Source organism: Bos mutus, chromosome 5, assembly GCF_027580195.1.
Source record: "Bos mutus isolate GX-2022 chromosome 5, NWIPB_WYAK_1.1, whole genome shotgun sequence".
NCBI lineage: Eukaryota > Metazoa > Chordata > Mammalia > Artiodactyla > Bovidae > Bos > Bos mutus.
The window spans coordinates 106,467,529-106,491,974 of record NC_091621.1 but is presented as its reverse complement, the minus strand read 5'-3'; the positions used below and the strand labels follow the sequence as shown (position 1 = coordinate 106,491,974).

At 51.3% G+C, this 24,446-nt stretch overlaps 2 protein-coding genes and 1 pseudogene across 3 annotated transcripts in view; all 3 read right to left on the bottom strand.

The window, feature by feature from the left end:
- Positions 1-1,417, bottom strand: part of ARFGAP3 (ARF GTPase activating protein 3) — a 51,328-nt gene extending 49,911 nt beyond the window's left edge. Inside the window, exon 1 of one of the 2 annotated variants that reach the window (XM_070371485.1) lies at positions 1,248-1,417. In XM_070371485.1, coding sequence (XP_070227586.1) covers positions 1,248-1,316 — 69 coding nt within the window. In that variant the 5' untranslated portion in view covers positions 1,317-1,417. The remainder of the gene's footprint in view (positions 1-1,247) is intronic. The other variant, XM_005901967.2, reaches the window with a different exon arrangement.
- A 1,265-nt stretch (positions 1,418-2,682) lies between these two features.
- Positions 2,683-3,863, bottom strand: LOC102279949 (histone deacetylase complex subunit SAP18 pseudogene; annotated as a pseudogene).
- A 13,344-nt stretch (positions 3,864-17,207) lies between these two features.
- Positions 17,208-24,446, bottom strand: part of PACSIN2 (protein kinase C and casein kinase substrate in neurons 2) — a 115,406-nt gene continuing 108,167 nt past the window's right edge. Inside the window, 3 exon segments of the mRNA XM_070371484.1 lie at positions 17,208-18,960; positions 22,440-22,636; positions 23,036-23,158. Of these exon segments, the coding sequence (XP_070227585.1) occupies positions 18,848-18,960; positions 22,440-22,636; positions 23,036-23,158 (433 nt within the window). The 3' untranslated portion in view covers positions 17,208-18,847.

Here is a 24,446-nt window from a genome sequence, read left to right as displayed (position 1 = left end):
AGTTTACAGCAACCACTCTTTATAAACAGATTCACGGAAATTTGAAAATCAAGAAAACAGCAAAGAAATCGGCACTGGAGAATTCCTGGAACCTTTCTCCTCCGGTCTTTCTTACATTCGTCAGATACCACCTCCAATAAATGGCTTCCTTTCGTATTTCTCTTAGGCTGTAAAAATACTGGCTCCCCTCCACCTGGACTGAAAGACATCTACATGTTGTAAAACTCTGGGACTTTCTGTGCCACCCTGTCGAGGCTCATGACCATGCTGCTTAACAGCTGTTCACTCTGGAGGTGGCAGTGGGGGCCAGGCAGAACAGTCACGGAGAAGAGGGGAGAGTCCATGCTGACATGACCGCCCTTTGCACTGGCCAGGTTCCACGCCAACCTGTGATCCTCACCGAGGTATCACTTTAGCCTGATGTGTCATCCATCTCTAGCCAGTCGCAATAAGTGCTAAGAGTCATAGGGGTGGGAAACGGCCCCTGAGATGAAGAAAAAAAGGAAAACCCCAATCTCCAAGGACACCCAAAGGGAAGGAAGGGAAAGGGTCTGTGCTGGGCTTTCTTAGCAAGAGTTAAGAGCTCCAAGTCACTTAGCAGCAACTACTTAGCAGCTTCATGAGACACGGAGATTGAGGCTCCCACCAAAGGACACAGCACCAACCAGCCTCCAACTGGAGCCTCTGGGGAGACTCAGAGGTGAGCTCGAAGGTGGGGAGGGGGCATGCTCAGCTTGCCCAGAGCTACCAGCTGGAGTTTCTGACCCGGTGCATGCTTCCTGGCTGGGTCACAGGTGGCCTGCGGGGTCCGCCCCCAATCGCGGGAGCCCCCCTCCCCTCCAGCCCTCTCTCAGGTCCCCAAGCTCGCCCCTAGTTCTCTCAGGAACTCAAGTGTCCACTCTGCAGCCCCCTCAAAGCCCCCTTTGCCTCCCCGTAAGCTCCCAGGCCCCATACGCCCCTGGGACCCCCAGATGCTCCCGCCTCCCGCCCCCAGGACTTCCCAGGTGTCCACCCAGCCTTGGACCTAAGCGTGCGCCCCCTGCCCCCCTCTCCCTTGCTGAAGCGGGGAAGGCAGCGCACCGACGGGACCCAGGCCAGGCCCAGCCTTTGCGGCCGTACAGTGCGACGTGTCACACAGGCCGGGCCGGCTCCTCCTCCCCGCGGCCGCGGCCACTGGCGCCGTAGGGGCCGCCCGCGGGATCCCGCAGGGATGCCAGGCGAGCCTGAACACTCCTGGCGGCCGTTACCTTGTTGGTGGGCACCGAGCGGAGGCGCTTGAAGATGGTCAGGATGTCTTGCTTGCTGGGGTCCCCCATGATCACCCAAGAACCGGGGCGCAGCTGGCCCCGCCAACCGGGAAGGGCAGAGCTGCAGCGGTTGCAGCCTCCGGGGGGTAGACGCCGACCGAGGGGCGGGGCTGCCCGGGAAGATCAGACCCCGCCTCTCGACGGCCCCGCCCTGGCCCCGCCCACCGCCGCAGCGCACGCGCCGCTCTCTTAAGCCCCGCCCCGGAGCGGCACGCGCATGCGCAGGGAAGCTCGCAAGCCTCCAGGGCCCTACCTGGCTTTGTCTCTGGGCGGTGCTTGTCTCAGGCCGACCTGGGCCAGGTTTATGCGGGCGCTCACGGCTGCCCGAGGCACCACCGCCTCGGATGACGCACTCCTTCCTCGGCCACAGTCAGGCGGCAGAACCTGCCACTCCAAGTGGCAAAGGAGAAAACTTGCAGGGCGAGGGCCTCCCTTCCGTCTCCCGATGCCCGAGGGCAGGATTTTCTCTAGTCGCCTTTTAACATATTTATTTATTTTGCCCCAAGCTAAAGCTGAGGCCTGGGTGGGAAACGTCCGGTAGCGAAACTGGTACTGATACTTTAAGAAAAGCAGTTTTGCCACAGGACGCTTCCCACCCAGGCCTCAGCTTTAGCTTGGGGCAAAATAAATAATTATGTTAAAAGGTGACTAGAGAAAATCCTGCCCTCGGGTATCGGGAGACGGAAGGGAGGCCCTCGCCCTGCAAGTTTTCTCCTTTGCCACTTGCCTCCAGTACTCTTGCCTGGAAAACCCCATGGACAGAGGAACCTGGCAGGCTACAGTCCATGGGGTCGCAAAAAGTCGGACACGACTGAGCGACTTCACTTTGGGTATATCAGTTATTGTTCAGTAGCTAAGTCGTGTCCGACTCTTTGCAACCCCATGGACTGCAGCACGGCCAGGCTTCCCTGTCCTTCACGCTTTCCTGGAATTTGCTCAGACTCATGTCCACTGAGTTGGCGATGCCATGCAACCATCTCATCCTCTGCTGCCCCCTTCTCCTCCTACCTTCAATCTTTTCCAGCATCAGGGTCTTTTCTAATGAGTCAGCTTTTCTCAGCAGGTGGCCAAAGTATTGGAGCTTCAGTCCTTCTAATGAATATTCAGTGTTGATTTCCTTTAGGATTGACTGGTTTGATCTCCTTGCTGTCCAAGGGACTCTCAAGAGTCTTCTTCAACACCACAGTTCGAAAGCATCAATTCTTCAGCATTCAGCCTTATTTATGGCCCAACTCTCAAACCCATACATGACTATTGGAAAAACCATACCTTTGACTATATAGACCTTTGTTGGGAAAGTAATGTCTCTTCTTTTTTTTTTTTTTTTTTCCAGGATGATTGCAACATATATTTAACAATACAGTTTTACATAGAATGCTAAGAGCACTTTTCATATTTTACAGAAGAACTTGAAATATTTGGATTTTCTATTAACATACCATAGCAAAGCCAAATCTAATTCCTAAATGGATGCATTACAATTTGTTTATAGAGTTTAAAGGCTTAATGGCAATAAGGAGGGGAGGAAGAAGTGAAAGTTTATTTTACATAACTGACTGGAAAATAAATTCAAGAAAAAGCAAGTACAATTTAATACGGTCTCATGCGCCCTGAAGGAGATGGTGCCTGATTTGGAGGAGTGACCACTATGTCCAGATAGTCTCCTATTTGGAACTTCTGCGACTGCAGGGTCGTGGAGTCATCAGTCCCCTTTGTCCCAGACATGGTGCTGCCAATCTCCTTTACTCGATAGCCAGGCCTTTTAAGATCCGTAAAAACAATTGCAAAATTGAAGTGTGTGCCTTTTTTTCTGGCTTCTGGGTAGACTTCTTTTACTAAACTAGTCGATTCTTTTAAGGTTGCATCCATCCAAGTGTAGATCTGCAGCTCGCTGGACGGCAGGTTTCTGCGGGAGAACTCGTCCATGCGGTGGTGGCGGCCATTGTTGGTGGTGAAGACGCGCAGGAGCAGCGGGCAGGTCTTCTGATCGATGGGCTTCTCTGGCTCCTTCTTAATTTCCTCCTGCATAACGCTCGACTGCACCACCATCTTCCTTCTCCAGCCTGCGAGACACTCACTCTGACCTCCGACCCCGGCAGCGAGCATGAGAACAAAGCCTGTCTCTGCTTTTTAATACTCTATGTCATGGCTTCTCTTCCAAGGAGCAAGCATCTTTTAATTTCATGGCTGCAGTCACCATCCTCAGTGATTTTGGAGCCCAAGAAAATGGTCTGTCACCGTTTCCATTTTTCCCAATCTATTTGCCATGAAGTAATGGGACCAGATGCCATGATCTTAGTTTTCTGAATGTTGAGCTTTAAGCCAACTTTTTCACTCTTCTCTTTCACTTTCATCAAGAGACTTTTTAGTTCCTCTTCACTTTCTGCCATAAGGGTGGTGTCATCTGAATATCTGAGGTTATTCATATTTCTCCTGGCAATCTTGATTCCAGTTTGTGCTTTATCCAGCCTGGCATTTCACATGATGTACTCTGCATGTACATCACTGGTTTTTCCAGTGGTCACGTATGGATGTGAGAGTTGGACTGTGAAGTGCCGAGAGCCGGCATATTGCATATTGAGTGCATATTGTGTATTGAGTGCAGCACTTTCCACAGCATCATCTTTCAGGATCTGGAATAGCTCAACTGGAATTCTATCACTGCCGGGAGCCAGCGTGAGGAACTCCGCCTATGACAAAGGTCATGAGGAAGGAGGCTCGGCATATGCAAAGGCGGGATCGAGCCTCAGGAGTCCCCCTGGAAATTCTCGAGCATCTACCCCCAAAACCAGAGTCTGCCTACTTTCTGCTTTGTGCTTTCACCTATACCTCTGACTTTACGGGGGGCTGTCCCCCACTACCTCTCTCTGAAAAAAGAGTTAGCTTACAGCTCCAGTTAATAATTCCTGGGTGTGACAGTGTTTCAACCTACAAACTCCTTTGGAAATCCTCTAGCCTGCCTGAATAGGTTCTTCTCTGAGCCACATGTGATTGCTCAGAGCCTCCCAACTGTGAGAGGCAGGAGATGTTCTAAACTGTCTAAACACAGATTCCTTTGAGTAGTTAAAAGATTGATTAGAAATTGTATTGGTGAAGGGTTTTTCACTTATTGGGCCAATGTTTGCTGCTAAGTCTCCATATCCCTTACCTGCTGTGTCCCTGGCAGTGTATTGATTAATATAATTGGTGTAAGTAGTAGCTTTAATGTTTGTAACCTTGGACCCTTGAGTTAATTCTTTTCTTGATTGAGCCCACCACACCTTTGCCCTATAGGAATGCAACTTTGTCTAATGCTTTTGGAGGGTGGCTCTTGACTTTGGAATAATCACCTTTAGAGAAAAATAAGTTTCTTAAAATGTTAACAGGCCTCCTGGCCAGAAGATGATGTAAATCACCTGAACTTTTGCATATGATAAGTTTGAAAGTCTGGCTTTGATTAGGATCAGGAACTGCTGTCCTTGCATGACTCTACCCCTTCCTCCATTATCCTCTATGCACAACTTAAGGTATAAAAACTACTTTGGAAAATAAAGTGCGGGCCTTGTTCACCGAAACTTGGTCTCCCCATGTTGCTCTCTCTCTCACTTCGGCTGAGTGTCCATCTGGAGCGCGGAACCCACCATGCTTACTAATTATGCCTGGGCTTCTAAGATCCGACCGGGGAGGCCTCAGTGTCTCCTCTCCTTCGGGAGAACGGCAGGACGCCTGCGGCCTACGTAAGTGGTGTAAACTTCTTGTCTTGAAGTTTTATTGGTCTCCCGCGTAAACCAAGCTACTCAGCCTCTTTTCTCCACTGAATTTCCTCACTGAGCTATCCTCATTCTATTACTTTTTATATCCTTAATTAACGTTTAATTAAGCAGTTGTTTCCTGATCCTCGCCGACGCCGTCCCCGCTTCGAATACCCTGGATCAGCCGGGGCTGGTCCCCGGCAGTGAAGAAAGCTGAGTGCCGAAGAATTGATGCTTTTGAACTGTGCTGTTGGAGAAGACTCTTGAGAGTCCCTTGGACTGCAAGGAGATCCAACCAGTCCATTCTGAAGGAGATCAGCCCTGGGATTTCTTTGGAAGGAATGATGCTAAAGCTGAAACTCCAGTACTTTGGCCACCTCATGCAAAGAGTTGACTCATTGGAAAAGACTCTGATGCTGGGAGGGATTGGGGGCAGGAGGAAAAGGGGACGACAGAGGATGAGATGGCTGGATGGCATCACTGACTCGATGGACGTGAGTCTGAGTGAACTCTGGGAGTTGGTGATGGACAGGGAGGCCTGGCATGCCGCGATTCATAGGGTTGCAAAGAGTTGGACACGACTGAGCGACTGAACTGAACTGACTGACTCTGCATGTATAGTCGTGTACGGATGTGAGAGTTGGAATGTAAAGAAAGCTGAGCCCCGAAGAATTGATGCTTTTGAACTGTGGTGTTGGAGAAGACTTTTGAGAGTCCCTTGGACTGCAAGGAGATCAAACTAGTCCATCCTAAAGGAAATCAGTCCTGAATATTCATTGGAAGGACTGATGCTGAAGCTGAAACTGCAATACTTTGGCCACCTGATGCGAAGAACTGACTCATTGGAAAAGACCCTGATGCTGGGAAAGATTGAAGGCAGGAGGAGAAGGGGAGGACAGAGGATGAGATGGTTAGATGGCATCACCGACTCAATGGACATGAGTTTGAGCAAGCTCCAGGAGTTGGTGACGGACAGGGAAGCCTGGTGTGCGGTAGTACATGGGGTCGTAAAGAGTTGGACACGACTGAGTGACTGAACTGAACTCTGCAGATACGTTGGATAAGCAGAGTGACAATATCCAGCCTTGTTGTACTCCCTTCCTGATTTTGAACCAGTTCATTATTCCGTGTCAGGGTAAATCAGTGAGAGATAACAATTCTCCTGAGGCAAAAGATGCTTATTGGTCTTATATGATGAAAGCAGACAAGAAGAGAAGCTGGCTTTTTCCTACCCTTTGGCTGACATTACTACCTGGAGAGTTTAAGCGCTTGGGGAAGGGCATCTCTTTGGCTTAGTGGGTTGGAGCCACTAGGTAAGTGTCGCCTGAAGGTGAGGACAAAGATAACAGGTTTTGGAGTCCAGGCCCGGTTCAGCCAGCTCCCTCCCAGCTTTGCGATCTTGGTCAGATCACTTCTCTGAAGCTGGGCTGCTCCTCCCTACCATGGGGTTAGGGCTGGGGAATCAGTGCTGGGCAGTGCAGGAAAGCAGCCTCCCAGTGAACCCAGGGAAAGGCTTGAGCAGTTGTCTTTCTGCTTTTGAGGCTCCGAGAGGTGTGTTCTCTCAGCCAGTCTGGTTAGATACCCTCAGGGAAGTTGGAAGCTTGCAGGGCTGGAAGTATTCCAAGGAAGGGAAATATATCACCTTCCAGAACAGTAAGTTACTTTTGCAGTAAGTTTCAGCTCTGACTGAAAGTTCTTCCTTGTATTGAATCAAAGTACTACTTCCCTGATGGCTCAGTGGTAAAGAATCTGCCTGTCAATGCAGGAGACAAGTTTGATCCCTGAGTCGGGAAGATCTGGAGGAGAAAATGGCAACCCACTCCAGGATTCTTACTGGAGAATCCCATGGACCGAGGACCTGGCGGGCTCCAGTCTATGGGGTCACAAAGAGTCAGACACAACTTAATAACTGAACAACAACAACACTGCTGAAGTCCCTGAACTTTGTGTCCTTAGGTACTGGTTTGGCCCGACACAGGATACCCTTTCTGATGAGAATAACTTCTTACCAAGTTATGTATCAGATTCAGGGTATTGTGTACTCTGAGAAGAAAAAAATGTACAATGAAATGTAGACAGTATCTACACTAACTGAGGCATAAAAGGACTAAGGGAAAAAAAAATATCATCAGTGTTTTTTCTCATCCGCTTAAGTGTTCATTCATTATTACACCTTATGCCTTAATATGTCATACTCCTCTCAACTGAGTGTAAGTTTTTGAGATCAGATGTATTGTGTCTATCTTTCTATCCCCAGCACCTAAAACAAAGCCTGACACATAGAATATATTCAGTAAGGATGTGTGGAAAAGGCTTAGAATGTAGAAAGCTGAGAAGAATGTGATTCAGCATAATAATGAGAAACGGCTGGATAACGTTTAAAATTATAACTTGAGCCCATCAGAGAACTAGGGTTGCAAAGCAAGCAAGCACACAGAACTCCAAAGAGAGACGCACCTCCCCAAGACAGAGGGAACACAGAACGCTGTCACCTTTGGCGAAGAACAGGGGAAAGAGGTGGCTGCCATACAGGTGGGCAAAAGGAAATCAGTGAAAAGTTTAATGAATTCTTCGAGGCCAAGCGTGCACTAGCATGTCAGTTTAGAATAGCTAGAGGCCTCATAAACAAAGAGAGCTTACTGTCTTCATTCACAACGTCTTTTCTATAAAACCTCCATCAGAAGTCTTTCTTCACAAGAAAGATGGAGACAAGAGATACGGAAAGAAACCGCTTGCTGGGCAAGGATCCAACTTTTGGTGCATGGACATAGAAGCCCACCCACTTCCTTCTCTCCTAGAAAGCAAAAGCATCAAATTCAGTTTTCCTTGGGCTATAGGCAAAGAGCCACAGCTGCCAGGGTTAGAAGCCGAATTCAGTAATCCCAAATCCTGAAGAGGATAGGAAGTCCTCATGCTCTCAAAAGAGTCTAGGCAGAAATTCATTGCTTCAGATCTGAGAGAAATAGAAGGGCCCAGTCAATAGACAGGTCCACATTGCCTTCTGGGTACTGTCCTTGCTCTCTACCTTTTATGAAGAGAGCCTGGTATGCCATGGTATACCAGATGTTCACATCTGGTTTACTCACAGGTAACATAACAGCCATGTTACCTGTAGCCAGGTAACATCTTATGGAAAAACTCCAATGATCTTTTTGGCCAGGGGCTTTCCAGGTGGTATAGTTGGTAAAGAAACTGCCTGCTCAGTGCAGGAGACACAAGAGATACAGGTTCGATCCCTGGGTCAGGAAGATCCTGTGGAGAAGGGAATGGCTATGCACTCTAGTATTCTTGCCTGGAGAATCCCATGGACAGAGGAGACTGGCAGGCTACAGTCCATGGGCTCACAAAGAGTTGCACATGGCTGAGTGACTTAGGCTTCAACTTCAACTTCCCAGGTGGCACAGTTGGTGAAGAATCTGCCTGCTCAATGCAGGAGACACAAAAGATGCGGGTTCAATCCCTGAGGTTGCAGAGTCAGGCATGAATGAGCGTGCATGCATGCTTTTTGGCCAACCCAATATTCAGTTTATTCCGTTGAACAGGACCTTGCTGAAAGCCCAGTGCCACTCTAGGAAAAACTAGACATGCTTAGACAGTCATATGATGGATCACAAAGTGAGAATAAGCACAGACCTTATCATTGCCCCTGTGGACTTTCGTTTGTGCTGAGAACAAATCGCTGACTTACAAAGGCACAACATAAGAGCTGCGAGTGGCGTTTGTTCAGTGCCTTACTGAGGACGGTAGCCCAGGAGACGACCTCTCACATTACCTTGAGGTACTGTTTCAAAGAGGTAAGGGAGGAGCCTGGATATATATATGATTTTTTTTTTTTCCCCAGAAAAAGTGGTCATTGAACATCCAAAGATCATTGCAAATCACAAATAACAGACAACTCAATGATTTTAGCACTTTTCTCTTTATGGGAAGACACAAGAATCTGCAGTCTCTGAAGTGTTTCCTTACTTGTGTATCTTAACTATCTAGGGGCCAGTATCCAAAGCACATGCTTTCTGCTGGTCTCCATTCTGAATCCCCCCTCAGTGCACTGTCGGAGGGTGACCGCAGTGGGTACTGGCTTGAGCCTTGTAGCACTGGAATGGCAGGCAGCGTATTTTTTTCTTTACAAAGCGAACACTGGCTCTTCGACATGCCATTTCTGTACAGGGCAGATACTTTTGAACATGACTTCATGGAATCAGGAGCAGGCTTATCTGATTTCCACCAACTTCTATATGCTCAGGCAGTGCACTTGTTACTGAAGAGACTTTAGTCTGCTTGCCTGCCATGGCAAACTGATACTGGGCTGTGGGGAAGGAAAGCACAGCCTTTATTGCAGGCACCAAGCAAGGAGAATGAGCAGCTCATGCTCAAAGGCCTAGACTCTTCAGTGGCTTTCAGGGAATGTTTGTTTGTTTGTTTTTTTAATTAATAAACTCATTTATTTTTAATTGGAGGATCATTGCTTTACAATATCGTGTCTTAGTTTCTGCCGTACATCGACATGAATCAATCATAGGTATACAAATCTTTCCCTCCCTCTTGAACCTCCTTCCCACCTACCACCCCATCCTACCCCTCTAGGTTGTCACAGAGCACTGGGTTTAGCTCCCTGTGTCGCAGAGTAACAAGGGAATAGGTTTTAAAGACAACATTCAGGTGAGGGTTTCAGCTCATGGGCTTCCTTCTGATTGGTTGGTGGTGAGTTAACAGGGTAATGATTCAGGAACCTTCTTCCAACCAGTCTGGGGTCAGCATGTCATCAACATCCTCCACCTGGGGTGGGTGGGGAGAGGGGCCGGGTCTTAGTTTCTGCAGAACAACTCAAAGATATGCATCAGATTGTTATGATAATTGTTGTGAGGAGGAACTAGGTCTCTGCTTTATTGATGAGTTAGTTTTTTGACTGCTTCTCCTTTGTTTCTGCATTCCCTCATCTCCTTAATGACTAGATGCTTGAGTCTGGTCTTTGGAACTCAGGGAAGTCCTGGGAAACTAAACTTGTTTTTCACAAACAAGAAACAGGGGACACGGAGGGGCTTTTGTACCCAGGAGGACCCTGTAGGGTCCTTCTTGATTTCACACTTTTGGAAATTCACAGAAGTGTCCTTTGGGTTTTTTTTTGCCACACTGCACAGCTTACAGGATCTTAGTTCCCATATCAGGGATGGAACCTGTGCTGTCTTCAGTAGAAGCACAGATTCCTATCGAATAGATTGCCAGGGGATTCCCCTTGATTGATTTTTTTTAAATAAAAATTTAAGCTGATGCCATTACCTCCTTTAATGGGTTAAATGATTTGAAATCCTCAGTCAGTTCAGTCACTCAGTCGTGTCTGACTCTGTGTGACCCCATGGACTGTAGCACACCAGGCTTCCCTGTCGATCACCAACTCCCGAAGCTTACTCAAACTCATGTCCGTCGAGTCAGTGATGCCATCCAATCATCTCATCCTCTGTCCTCTCCTCCTCCTGTCCCCAATCCTCCCAGCATCAGGGTCTTTTCCAATGAGTCAGTTCTTCACATCAGGTGGCCAAAGTATTGGAGTTTCAGCTTCAGCATCAGTCCTTCCAATGAATATTCAGGACTGATTTCCTTTAGGATGGACTGATTGGATCTCCTTGCAGTCCAAGGAACTCTCAAGAGTTCTCCAACACCATAGTTTAAAAGCATCAATTCTTTGGTGCTCAGCTCTCTTTATAGTCCAACTCTCACATCCATACATGACTACTGGAAAAACCATGGCTTTGACTAGGTGGACCTTTGTTGGCAAAGCAATGTATCTGCTTTTTAATATGCTGTCTAAGTTGGTCATAACTTTCCTTCCAAGGAGCCAGTGTCTTTTAATTTCATGGCTGCAGTCACCACCTGCAGTGATTTTAGAGCCCAAGAAAATAAAGTCTGTCACTGTTTCCATTGCTTCTCCATCTATTTGCCATGAAGTGATAGGACCGGATGTCATGATCTTAGTTGTCTGAGTGTTGAGTTTTAAGCCAGCTTTTTCACTCTCCTCTTTCACTTTCATCAAGAGGCTCTTCAGTTCCTCTTCACTTTCTGCCATAAGGGTGGTGTCATCTGCACATCTGAGATGTGCTTCATCCAGCCCAGCATTCCACATGATGTATTCTGCATACGAGTTAAATAAGCAGGGTGACAATATACAGCCTCATTACTGTAATATTTATAACATTACAATATTATAAAAAATAATTGAAAAGTGAAATGAAAACTTACATTAACACAAAAACCTATACTTGCAAACCTATACATGAACGTTTATAACACATTTATTTGTAATCATCAGAAACTAGAGAAACAGCCAAATATCCTTCAGTTGGACTGGCAAACCATGGCACATCCACTCAATGGGAACTGCTCACAGTAAGTAGAAATAAAGTATCGATCCATGTAACCATGCAGATGGATTTCAGATGAATCATGTGAAGTGAAAGATAAGACAATCTCAAAAGGCTGTATGTTGTATGATTCTATTCATATGACGTTCTGGAAAAGTCAAAACTATGGAAATAAAACATCAGTGGTTTCCGGGGGCTGGAAATACAAGGAGGGGTTGATTACAGTGGAGCAGGGAGAAATCTGAGGGGTGAGGGGACAGTTCTACATCTTGATTGTGGTGATGGTTACATGACTAGATGAATTTGTCAAATTATACACTAAACAGGGTGCATTTTACTGTGTGTAAATTATGCCTTAAAAAAGGAAAAAAAATGGGAAAGAAGTGCTCAGTGATATGGGACTTATAACACATGAAATAAAGAAGGCTGAGAGCCAAAGAATTGATGCTTTTGTGCTGCTGAAAGAAGACTCTTGAGAGTCCCTTGGACTGCAGAGAGATCAAACCAGTCAATCCTAAATCCTAAAGGAAATCAACCTTGAATATTCATTGGAAGGACTGATGCTGAAGCTGCAACTCCAATACTTTGGCCACCTGAAGCGAATAGCTGATTCACTGGAAAATATCCTGATGCTGGGAAAGATTGAAGGCAGGAGAAGGGGATGACAGAGGACGAGATGCCTGGATGGCATCACTGACTCGATGGACATGAGTTTGAGAAAGCTCCGGGAGCTGGTGAAGGACAGAGAAACCTGGCGTGCTGCAGTTCATGGGGTCACAGAGAGTCGGACACGACCGAGTGACTGAACGACAACACAGGAAATATCACGCAGCCATGAAGCATGTTTTTGTGTTAGTCACTCAGTCTTGTCTGACTCTTTGTGACCCACGGACCATAGCCCACCAGGCTCCTCTGTCCATGGAAATCTCCAGGCAAGAATACTGGAGAGGGTTGACACTTCCTCCTCCAGGGGATCTTCCCAACCCAGGGATGGAACCCACGTCTCCTGTGTCTCCTGCACTGCAAGTGGATTCTTTACCTGCTGAGCCACTGGGGAAGATCCCCAAACAAGTTTTTAGTGGAAGTATATTTAGGGACATGAGGAAAGTTCATGATCAAATATTAAAAGATTGAAGCAGGGTACCAAACCACATGTAGAGTACGATCCCAATTCTGTAAAGCACACACACGTTAACGGAAGGACAATGAAACAGGTGCGTGTGTGTGCGTACAGAGAAAAGACTAGAAAAAACGCACCAGGATATCAGCGGTATTACCTCTGGATGTTAGGACTGTAATGTTTTTCTGGATATTTTTTGCTTAGTTTCCAAATTTTCATCTGAACCTTTGCTCCTTTTACAAGGACAACATTGTTATTTTAAAACCTCGTAGAGGGGCAGGAGCAGCCTGGCTATCTTGACCGGAAAGTGGCCGATAAGCTGCACATGGTTCGCGTGCAGTCAGGTGCCCCTTGTCGATCAAATGCCACGAGCTGGGGGCTGTCTGTTCTCAGGCCTCTGGGCCAGGCACTCGGGTTTCTGTGGCCTTCAGCTGCCGCACTGCGTGTCACGGCTGTAGCCTGCTCACCAAGCCAGGTGTTAGTTATCCTTTCCTCAGATAGTGATGTTATTAGTATTACTTTAATTTAAAAAGTATTTATGTATTTGACTGTGCTGGGTCTTAGTTGCGGCACATGGGATCTGGTTCCCTGACCAGGGCTTGAACGTATGTTCTCTGCATTGGGAATGTGGAAGCTTAGCCACTGGAAGGTGAAAGCGAAAGTCACTCCTTCGTGTCTAACTCTTGGCTCCAGGCCAGAATAGTGGAGTGGGTAGCCTATCCCATCTCCAGCGGATCTTCCCAACCCAGGGATCGAACCCAGGTCTCCCGCAGTGCAGGCAGATTCTTTACCAACTGAGCTATCACCTGGGAAATCTCCAGAGAATGATGTTATTTATGCAGTTCATCTGTTCCTTCCTTCATTCATTTCTTAGCCTTTCCCACTGAGGATTCAAAGAAGAAGTCTAAAACAGTGTACTCTGGGTTATATTGGATGGTTCAAGATAGATTGGTTTCCTTTCAGTTTCGTTCCACAAGCACTGGGGCTAGAGAGAAAGTAAGGCGCCATCCCTGAACCAATGAACTTGACGCCAGCAGTGACAACGTGGTGTCCAGAGTACATAGGGGGTCTTCTCAGGTCAGGTGGCTCTGATTCGGGATGACTCTCATCCTGATAGGTAACTGCGGTTGAGCGGCCCTGGGGGCAGGCACGCCCTCACCGGCCGAGGCCGGCGCTCTCGTAGTCCAACAGCGCCACCTAGTGGGCAGGGACGGCACTGCACCACCCACGTCTGAGCCTTCCTAGCTGTTGCACTTTGGGCGGGTTACCTAACCTCTCTGTGCTTCAGGTTCCTCACCTATGAAAACAGGAATAACAATATTTACGTAGTTCAGAGTGTTGCTGTGTTAAATGTTAATAGATGTCAAAAAGCTTAGAACAAGGTCTGGCATGGAGTGAAGCACAAACGTTTACTATTGCCATTTTAAGTAACCAAAAACCCCAGAATACGATTGTCGTTTATTGACGAGCAAACCAAGGCTCAGAGAAATTAAGTATTTTGTTCTAGGTAACATAACTAATTAAGGTCCCACTATCAGAGTCAAGTTCGAGTGCAGGGACTACGACCTCACAGTCCATGCTCTTGACCACTGGCTTCAACTTTTCACCTTTGTAAGACTTCAAGTTTCAGAGAAGAAAAAAATATTTTATCAGATTTTGGGGTGGGAAGTCCAGCCTTCTTATATACAGTTTCGTATATGAATGAATATATGGCTTGGAGGAAGCATTCATGCCCAGCGTCTGGTTGGGGAGGATCTGGCATCTCCATCAGGGGTCTGCATACTTTGATTATTATCCACTTGAGTTGGGATGGTATTTGGGGGTGAGACCACTTTCATAAAGTGGTGCCTTATATCTGTGTATTTTAACAAGCCCTTTAACACTGTTGACCCCAGATGATGATGAAAAAGAAAAGATGGGAACCATTTCCCCACTTTCCAGATGAGGAAACTGAGGGTCAGAGATACGAAGGGACTTGCCTGCAGACGCAAGGTGCCCATCGACCCTGGGGGGCACCTCTCTCTCCACTACCCAGCTGCCACTGAGCCCTCCCTGCCCCTTGCCAGGGATGGGAGGTCCCGCTGGCCTGGTGTCCCTTGCTCCCTGGGCTTGCTCTCTTTTTTAGAACAATTTTTAACATAAAAAAAAAAAAAGATTCCTTATTTGTTTCTTTGGCTGCTTTGGGTCTTGGCTGCATCATGGGCGTCTCTCACTGGGGCGCACGGACTCTCCAGCTGTGACTCTTGGGCTCAGTAGTTGTGGTGTGTGTGCTCAGTGGCCCCGCCGTATATGGGATCGTAATTCCCCAAAGTGAAAGTGAAAATCGCTCAGTCGTGTCCAACTCTTTGCAATCCCATGGACTATACAGTCCCTGGAATTCTCCAGGCCAGGATACTGAAGTGGGTAGCCTTTCACTTCTTCAGGGGATCTTCCCAATCCAGGGATCGAACCCAGGTCTCCTGCATTACAGGCGGAGTCTTTACCAGCTGAGCCACCCGGGAAGCCCTTAGTTCCCCAACCAGGGGTCAAACCGACATCTGCTGCATTGCAAGGCGGATCCTTAACCGCTGGACCACCAGGGAAGTCCCCTCCCTGGCTCTCTTTGTCCATACTGTCCCTGCCTCCTTGGCCCGGACTGTGGCTGATTGATCTCTAGGTCCCCAGGGCCCAGGTCCTGTGGCCTAGAGCTGGCTTAGGAGCATCTGCTGGTCATGTGAACAAATCACGGAGCGCACAGATACGGGTACTTAGGGCAGCTCTGTCTTGCTCAGAGTGTGGCCCCAGGTCAGCGTCCCCTGGGGACTTGTTAGATATGCAGACTCTGGGCCTCAGAAACTCTGGAATGTGGCCTGGCAAGCTACGCTGCAACAAGCCCTCTAGATGTTTGAGAACAAGTGCCCTTTGGAGCCGGGCACTGGAGTTTGGACCCCACGTCTGCCCCTGACTTGCTGTGTGGTGTGATGCAAGCCACTCAAGCTCTCTGGTATAAAATGGGGCTCATCATCGTGAGGAAGTCTCTAAGGTCCTTTGCAGGGAGGGGTGCTCAGCACAGGGCCGGGTGTGTAGCTGATTCATGTTTAGCCCCAGGCTGGTTGCGAACAGCAGGCTGAGAAGCTGCCTGTCCCGCAGGAGTGCGGGGTCAGCCTGGGTCCTCTGGCCCTGTGCTTGGCAGTGGCCCTGCCTGGCGGGGGATGAGCCTCAGACCTCAGCAGCTTCTATTCCCCAGCCTCAGCCTCCCCACAAAGGCAGCCCCAGGTCTGTCCATTAAGGTGCTGTGCCTGGCCCCACCCCTTCTGCTCACTCCCTCCAGAGACAAGTCAGCCCAGGGGTCACTGCCCGCTCGGCTGAGGGAAAACCCCTGAGAGGGGCACAGACCTCCTGCAGGTGTCTGGGGAAAGGGCTGGTGAGGGGCACAGGGGGCGGCTGTCCGGGTCACTAGGTCAGAGATCATTTGCCCTCTGAGCATGACCTGGGGGGGCTTGGAGAGCATGGAATATCACCCCCCATGTGCTGAGGGGACTGGGGTGGGCTGCTGAGGGTCCCCTGGGCGTGGTGTGGATGCAGCCATGGTCTGGGGGGAGAAGGGCAGCGGCAATGGGGCTAGGGAAGACAGAGGCAAAGGGGACCTGGTGGCCCAGCATGGAGGGTGAAGGAGGGGTGGCCAAGGATGCCAGGGGGTCCTGACTGGGGCCGGGGGACGTGGTGCCAGGCACCTGCGGCCTGTGACTCCGAGTCTAACCTCCATGGGGGGCAGGCATCGCTCTGGCTTGGAGAGGACGAGGCCCAGGGGTGGGTGAAGGTTTCCAGCTCGCCCTGAGGGCCAGGACAGGAGAGGGCAGCAGGCCTCCCAGGATTCCTTGCAGGAGCTCTGGGGGGCACAGGAAGCAGAGAAAAGAGGTTGTTTCACTCCGACTTGTGAGGGTTCCTCCTGCTCAGCCGCCCTGTTCTTTATCCACTGATGGAGGGAGCGAGAACGGGCTCGCCCTCAAGAATCCTGCAGATGCAGGTTTGAACTACAGTTCTGTCGTAGGACCTTGGGCAGGGCGCTGGACTTGTTTCCAGACGGGGTGTCTTCTGTAAAATGGGGACTCCAGCCTCCCCAGTGGGCTGGCACCGCAGTACATGAGCTCACGGAGTGCCCAGGACTGGCCAGCTCAGCTCAGGCCATGGGACTGGGAGCCTGCCCTGACCCCGCTTGTCTCGCAGAGGCTGCCTCCCCAGGTGCAACTGGAAGCTGGTGACTGCCAGGGGCAGCGGGCAGCCTCGATGGGCTCAGCGTCTCCTCAGAAGCAGAGAGCAGGGCCCACCTCACTCGCAGCGTATTTGGAGCTGGGCAGTTCTTTACAGATGATGCCACTGAAGTGGGCCTGACGCACAGCAGGTGCTCAGGACACGTTTTCGAAGCAGCTCGGGCCGTGAGTGGTCTCTGGTCTGGTCTTGCTGTCTGGGCCTCGGGGAGGGGAGGGAAGTGCCAGCCTGCTGCCCATGCTGGGGGCACCGAGACCACAGAGAAGCAGGTTGGAGGGAGGGAAGCACCCCGGGGTGCCTCGACTCCCCGGCCTCTAGCTTAGCAGGGACATGGGCCCTGGGCAGTGCTCCTGCACCTGGGGTCTTGCCTGGCTCCAGACGCCGGTGAAGACACATCCACCAGCTTGTGTGGGTGGGAGGCACACGCACGGCACAGAGACGGTCATAATCACGAGATCAACTGTTTATTGATTTTTTTTTCTAAAATACTATATGTTTAAAGAAACTCCTAAACTGAAAAGACTTGACAATTTTTGGTACATCTGTAGCAAAGGAATGAGGATTCTGCTGGTAAGTTTCCAGGACAGATAGACACGCATCCTCAGGACAGACAGACACACATCCACTTTCCAAGCAAGACATCAAGCTCACTGGAAACACCGAGTAGAATGCATAGCTTGTGGTGGCAGCAGCCATTTCTCCCATGTCTGAGTTACACAGAGGAAAGGTTTGCCCTCCCTCGCCAGCCCGTGGTTACAGGGCAGCTTCCTGTCCCAGCCTGTCGGCTCCCTGATGGCCACAGGGTGCTCAGGAGACCCTGGTGCTGTGGGGTGAGACCCAGCTTTTCTTTGCTCACGAGGAACACGGATGACAGTGAGATCTGCAGCTGCTCGCAAAGACGCGGGAGTTTTGTACAGTGTTCTGCTACAGGGGACTAAGGCTAGCTGGGCTGAGGACACTGGACTCCCGGCTGGCCAGCGAGGACAGACGTCCCTCTGGCAGGCTCCACTGGGCCCAGCCAACCAGCCAGGCTGATGCCCGGATGGTCTTCAAGCAGTTTACAAATTGAAGCCACTGTCAAAAGCTGCTCAGTCTCATGAACACAGTAGACAATCTCTTTAGATTCTCTGAATATCAAATAGTATATACAGATATACACCAAGACGTGACAGTCTAATATAAAGCATCTTAACTATAGATGCATTCACTTGAAACGTTAGTCTTATATTTTAACCTTTCAAAAATCACTGATAAAATTGTTAATTTGCAAGAGTAAAGTTTAAGCACAAATAGAGTGAAAATAGACTTTAAATATGGCGGCTTTAGAGAGGACTACATAAGGTTATTTGCAAAACTCACATTTGGACACCCCAAACGCGGAGAGCATTCACCTTGGAAACCTAGCCACGTGTTCCCATCTTTCTACTGCAATCTCTTGCTTCAAACATGGCCTGTCCAGGCTGCCGGCTCTCGCCCCAGGCAGTGGCATGGGTGATTAACAGAAGAGCATGGAAACAGAGACACTGCCTCAAGACCACTGGTGGACATCGACCTTTGTCATAATTTAAGTATAAATGAGCAAGAATGGGAATACAAAAAAGTAACTGTACACAGCCTTTAAATTAAAAACCTCAAAGTGTTCACTCACAAAATGGCATGTAAGTTTGTTCATTTAAGTTTTAGCAGGTGATGGGACTTGTCAGAGAAAGGAATCAGTGGAGCAAGGATTAGTGGAACCCACCGTTACCATTGACGTGGAAGAGAGGAGGAAAGACAAGGTCAAGAATACACGGATCCATGATAAGCCAACACACAGCGTGGGGGGGGGGGGGCGGTGATTCCTGTTGTCCTGCAGCTTCCTCTCTCCATCTGCACTGTGGAAAGGGGGCCGAGCTCCAGGTGAAATGACCAGCTTGTCTGCCTTCAAGAGACACCATGAAGCCAAGAGCAATGGAACCATCATCTTTTGCAGGAAGAGGAGTGGATGCCCGCATGGCTGGCTGGAGGGGCCGCTGCCCGGGGCCAACGGCTAACAGAGCTGCTGGACCTCCACTCCGTCCCTCCGCCAGCCAGCCCACCAGCCCGTCACTGGATCGCCTCAACGTAATTCGCGGGGTACAGGCCGACCTGTCCGCTGTCCAAGCGCCCCTTGCACCAGCCCTGCTCATCTTCATCCTCTATTTTGGTCAGCTCGTCCCCTGCAAGACAAAAAGGGAGCTGTCTTGGCAAGCCCTCACCCTGGGCCCGCTGAGGGTCTCTAACGTAGGTGGGAGGCGTAGGCATTCTCCTGGCAGGATGAGGGCCTGGCTCTTCCTCTACTAAGTCGCGTCTGAAGTTGTGTATCCAGTGGGGGGGGTGGCTCTGAGAGATTAAAGACCCCCGTCTCTCACACAGTACCCCTCAAGCACACCGGTCTCAGTTGCCCGAGGAGCTCCTGCAGAGACTGCAGGATTTCGCCCTCTGACTGCCCAGGCCAGGTCCGAGGCCTCGTCCCACAGGGTCTGTGCCACCCCCCGCAGCCTTCCTCCCCGGCCTGGCCCACACGGTCTTCTTGAGTCTCCTCCAGCACTGCTACCGTGGTCTCCATGCCTTCCTTTAGTCTGTGTCTAGACTGCAGCTGTGGGAGGCATGGGGGCCCGTTCTTCTCTCCCCAGCACCGAGCTCAGAGCATCTGTCCTCTGACTTGAAGAAACCAAGCTTTCCCAACACCCAGAGTGCGCTGGCATGGTCCTGGACTCTCCCCACGGCTCTGTGTGCTACTTCAGTCTGACCGAGCCTCTGTTTTCTCAAGTAAGAAGGAGCCTCTACTTTGCACCAAGGCCCTGGGAGGTGGAGGGGATACGGAGATGAGAGAGGGACAGAAGGAGCCTGGCCTCTCAAGGAGACAGGCCAGGGGACAAGGACCACAGGTGTGATCAGGCCTGCCTTCTCCTGTTCAGGGTGGACAGAGCAGGCCAGAGCAGGCCAGAGCCAGGGGACAGGAAGGAGTGGCCTGGTGACCAGCCCGCAGGGACAGCTCTGAGAACTGGCAGAAGATGGGCCTGCTGAGGTGTCTTCATTGTTCAGTTTGCAGCTTTGTGTTTCTCGTTGGCATTTTGGCCCACTTTTCAGGCTTAGCTGCACCGTTTTCCTCCGGCAGTTATATCTTGTTCAGCAGCATTCCCCGACTCCTCATTCTGTGGACCCAGAGGCCCGCGGGGCCGCACCCGGGGCTCTCAGAGCTGCTGGGAGACTGAGAGGCGCTGTGAGGACTAGGGGCGAAAGCACGGAAGGACCCGGGTCGGCGCCAGCGCGCGGCGAGCACCTGGTCCTCGTGCTGCCGACTCCCACGAGATGGCTCTCTGCCTGCAGCTGGGGACCCACTTCGTCAGCACCGCTGCTCCTGCGATGCAGGGGGCCGCAGGGTGGGCGTCACGAGTGGGAAACCCCTCTCCTCCCACCCTGGGGGCTCTCTGTGCTCCGGCAGGGCCGACACGGACGCCTGGTGTGCCTCTCATCCGGCCTCGCGGGGCGAGGCTCCCAGAAGCAGACGGGCAGCAGCTCTGAGAGGGGGGCATGTGGTGGGAAGCTCACCAGGTGGAGACCCTAGGCTCCCCAGGCCCAGAGAAGCGGGGAGCAGCCAGGGCACACTCCAGACAGGAGGAAGCGGTGTGGCCAGGAACTAATGTGACCTCGGCGGGGTGGGGGGAAGAAAATTACACAGAAAACAGAGCATCTGTCCTCTGACTTGAAGAAACCAAGCTTTCCCAACACCCAGAGTGCGCTGGCATGGTCCTGGACTCTCCCCACGGCTCTGTGTGCTACTTCAGTCTGACCGAGCCTCTGTTTTCTCAAGTAAGAAGGAGCCTCTACTTTGCACCAAGGCCCTGGGAGGTGGAGGGGATACGGAGATGAGAGAGGGACAGAAGGAGCCTGGCCTCTCAAGGAGACAGGCCAGGGGACAAGGACCACAGGTGTGATCAGGCCTGCCTTCTCCTGTTCAGGGTGGCCAGAAAACAGACAAAACCAACTGGAACCTGCCAAATTGTAAAAATGTAAACTGGTGATTAGAAAGATTCATTCCAGTCTGCTTTTGATAACGAGACATTTTAAATCTATAAAATTGCTGACAAGTCCAAAAGATAAGATTTAGAGGGAACTCCCTGGCGGTCCAGTGGTTAGGACTCGGCGCTTTCACTGCTGGGGACCCTCACAGGTGAACTACAAGCCTGCAAGCCGCACAACAGGGCCCAACTTAAAAAAAAAATTCAGAAAGAATAAAAAATTAAAAATCAGTCAACCAACAAATAAAGTAAACAAAGTAGGGTGGAAACAACCCCAGTCAAGAATGTCGGGAAACTCAAAGGAATTCCCTGCTGGTCCAGTGGTGAGGAGTCCACGTTTCCACTACAGGGGGGCATGGCTTTGATCCCTGGTTGGGCAATTAAGATCCTGAGAGCCACAAGGCATGGCCCCCAAAAAAAAAAAAAACTGACAAAGGTGTTTAAAGACACACGAGAACGTCCCACAAGCAGCCAGAGCCACCCTATGACCAGCTCTGGGGTGGAGTAGGTAGCTAGCTACTTTCTGAGGGCTGAGAGAAGGCCGCTGTTAGACACAGCTCTCAGCCAGGGTGGGTGGGAGGCCGGACACAGGGTCTGCCCCAGAGATGGAGACTCAGGGAGCCCTTCAGCCTGCGCTGGCTGAGTTAGGGCCCAGCACCCCTGCAGTGGAGGGCTAGGGGTGATGCTGGATCTGGGGTGGTTCCGAGGAGGGGCAAAGCAGAAGGAAGAACCCTGGCTCCCTTCTGGCCCGTCTGGAGCCAGGCTGACCAAACCTCTGGGGATAGGCTCTAAGACAGAGCTCTTCAGACAGAGGGTTGCAAGCCATTTGCTGAACTGAAGCCGGCATTAAATAGAAACCAGGATAGAAAATTTCCACATACAGAGCTCATATGATAAGGATCCAGGCTGTTTCATAAAACCCGGGTTTCAGCTACTGGTAACAAAGCTGTGTTGGTGGCAGGGCTGCAGGGAAGGGTAGAAGGCAAAGCCCCGAGAAGAGGCTCTGGGGGCCATGGGGATGCTACCACTGTGCTGGGGGCCCCTCTGCCCGCTGTGGGCCTCTGGAGAAAGGCTCTCCTGGGGACTCGCAGGCACTGTTTCCAGGGAGCCTGCGGGGTAGCCAGATGGCCTGGGTCTGTGTCTCTTATGCAGAGGCCTTAGCCTGGCTGGGGTGGCGTCTTGGGCAAAGGCACGGGGTGCCTCACTGTCTTCTCACCTCTGGTGTTGGCGTCTGCCATGTTTGAAATGGAAGGTGGGATGGGGCGGGGAACTCACAAATGGAACTAGACCTAAAGCGCAGGCTGGGGCTTCCCTGCTGGTGCAGCGGGCGAGGATCCACCCGCCAATGCCGGGGACATGGCTTAGATCCTCAGTCTGGGAAGACTCCACATGCCGTGGAGCACCTAAGCCCCTGCACCACAACTACCGAGCCCAGGCTCCAGAGCCTGGAAGTCGCAGGTACTGAAGCCCGCACGCTTAGAGCCTACGCCGCGCAACAAGAGAAGCCACTGCAGAGTAGCCCCTGCTTGTTGCAAACAGAGAAGGCCTGTGCATAGCAACGAAGACCCAGTGTAGCTGAACAAACGGACAGGCTGGAAGCAGTGGCCCCAGAGGCCAGCCGGGCGCCCACCTACCGGCCTTGAAGCTCAGCTCGTCGTGCTCCTGCCCTTCATAGTCATAAAGGGCCCGGACCCGCACTTCCGTCCCCGAAGGGGTGTCCTCGTCAAAGGGATTGGAGTCCCCATTGGCATCCGTAGAGGAGAATGGGTTGTTAGACTCATCGTCTGACCAGTCCGCGGGGTAGCTCTGGGTCTTCTCGTAGCTGCTCACGCTGCAAAAAAGGGTTGATCCAGTGATCCTGAGCGTGGGGCTGGCAGAGGCCTGAGGCCCTGCTCGGAGCCTCAGACCCCGCCCGGGGAGACCGGGGAGCCCTTGGGCTGGGCTGGCACTCCTTCTGCAGAGCGCGGGCCCCTCAGCAGCACCCGTGTTCCTGTGCTCATGGGCTGGACCTTGACGAGGGTTAACACAGGGCAGAGAAAAAGCAACCACAGACTGTTAACTGGTGCCTCCCTCCCTGAGAAATCGAGAAGTCAGAGACCATCCACCAGCCGGGCTGCCTCCTGCAGGCCTCATGCATTGCCCTGAGTGCCGAGGGGGCGAGACCTTGGACAGAGAGAGAGGAGAGAGAGGGAGCGAGATGGAAGCCAGAGGGAAACGTTTGTTCACCAACTTTTTGGCCTTAATGTCCTCCTTCTCACTGACGGTGCTCCCCGTGTCGTCCTCATCCTCGAAGGGGTTGTAGCTGGACAGTGACTGCGCTGACCGTTCGGGGTTGCCCGGGACACTAAGATCACTACGGGGAGAGAGAGAGCTTTCAGGGGACCCCAACTCGGCAGCCCCCACGGTCCCAGGTGCTCCCAGCTGCAAGAACACAGGGCCAGGATTTGAAGGGACAAATCAGCTCCCTGTCAAATGGGAGGAGTGTGTTGGAGCAGAAAGATTGTTTTAGTGAAACACTTAGCAATACTTTGGCTCTTGAATGCGGTTAAAGTGTCTAAGAAAGAATAAGACTTGCATTTTCCCTCCTTGTGTCTAAACATAGCCTGTCCTAACAGGAGCCCTGCATGTGTGCAGGCTGTTGCTGGAGCACAGGTGCATCTGGGCTCAGGGCTTCTCTCTGCAGTCCTGCACCTGGCCCTCTGTGGAGGGCCGGCAGGCTGACAACCTGTGCGGCTCAGCCTGGGGCTCTCCAGACCCCACAGCCCCCAGTGCCCTGTCCTGACGACAAAAGGGTCCAGTAGCCTCCTCCCTGGGTCTTCTGGATCTGCAACTTCCAAAATCAGAACCAAAGCCTGTTGAATAATCCTTTCTAGGAAGAAAGGAAGGACCCATTTTCTGCTCCAGAGAGAGAGAGAAAAACCCGTCTGCTAACTGCCTACTGTGTGCCAGGCCCAGAGGGGACCAAAGAGAACTCTGATTGCAGCCTGGCCTGAGCGAAGACAGCCAGTGATGAAATGCAGTGACTACAGGTACTGAGCACAGAACAAGATGGTAACGAGATAAGACGGGCCTGGAGAGCCTGGGGACCCCGCCACGGACATCTGAGCAGGCAGGCCCGACCACTAAGCTGCAGGCCAGGGCTGCCTGGGCCAGCAACACTTCTTATCTCCTAGCCAGTCAGCATGGAGCCGGCACGCTAAGTGCTGGGTGGATGGCTCAGCCAGGGTGGGGAGGGGAGGAGAAGACATGCCTCAGATGCCACCAGAGGGACCCCCCAGTGGCCAGCCACTGCCACATGGGTTTCAGGCCTGGCCAGGGGCACTGGGCCTATGCCTGCCTGCTGCCTGCATCTGGGCCACATGACTGAGACCACCAGGCCCTACCCCCTCTTTGGCACCTTTCTCCAGCTGACCTTCTGACAGGAGGTTGGTGCTGGGCAACTGAATTTGTGCAGCAGCCCTGGCTGGTATGGACCACCCTACCCCACCCCTAGGTGCTGGCCTGACCCCTGGCACATGCTCATGCCTGCAGTCACTTAGCCAAGCCCACCTGCCCAGGCACTGGCACAGCAGCTGAGTGACGAGCAGCCACATCAACCCAGAGAGCGCGGGTGGGGGCTTCAGTGCCCAGGAACACAGAAG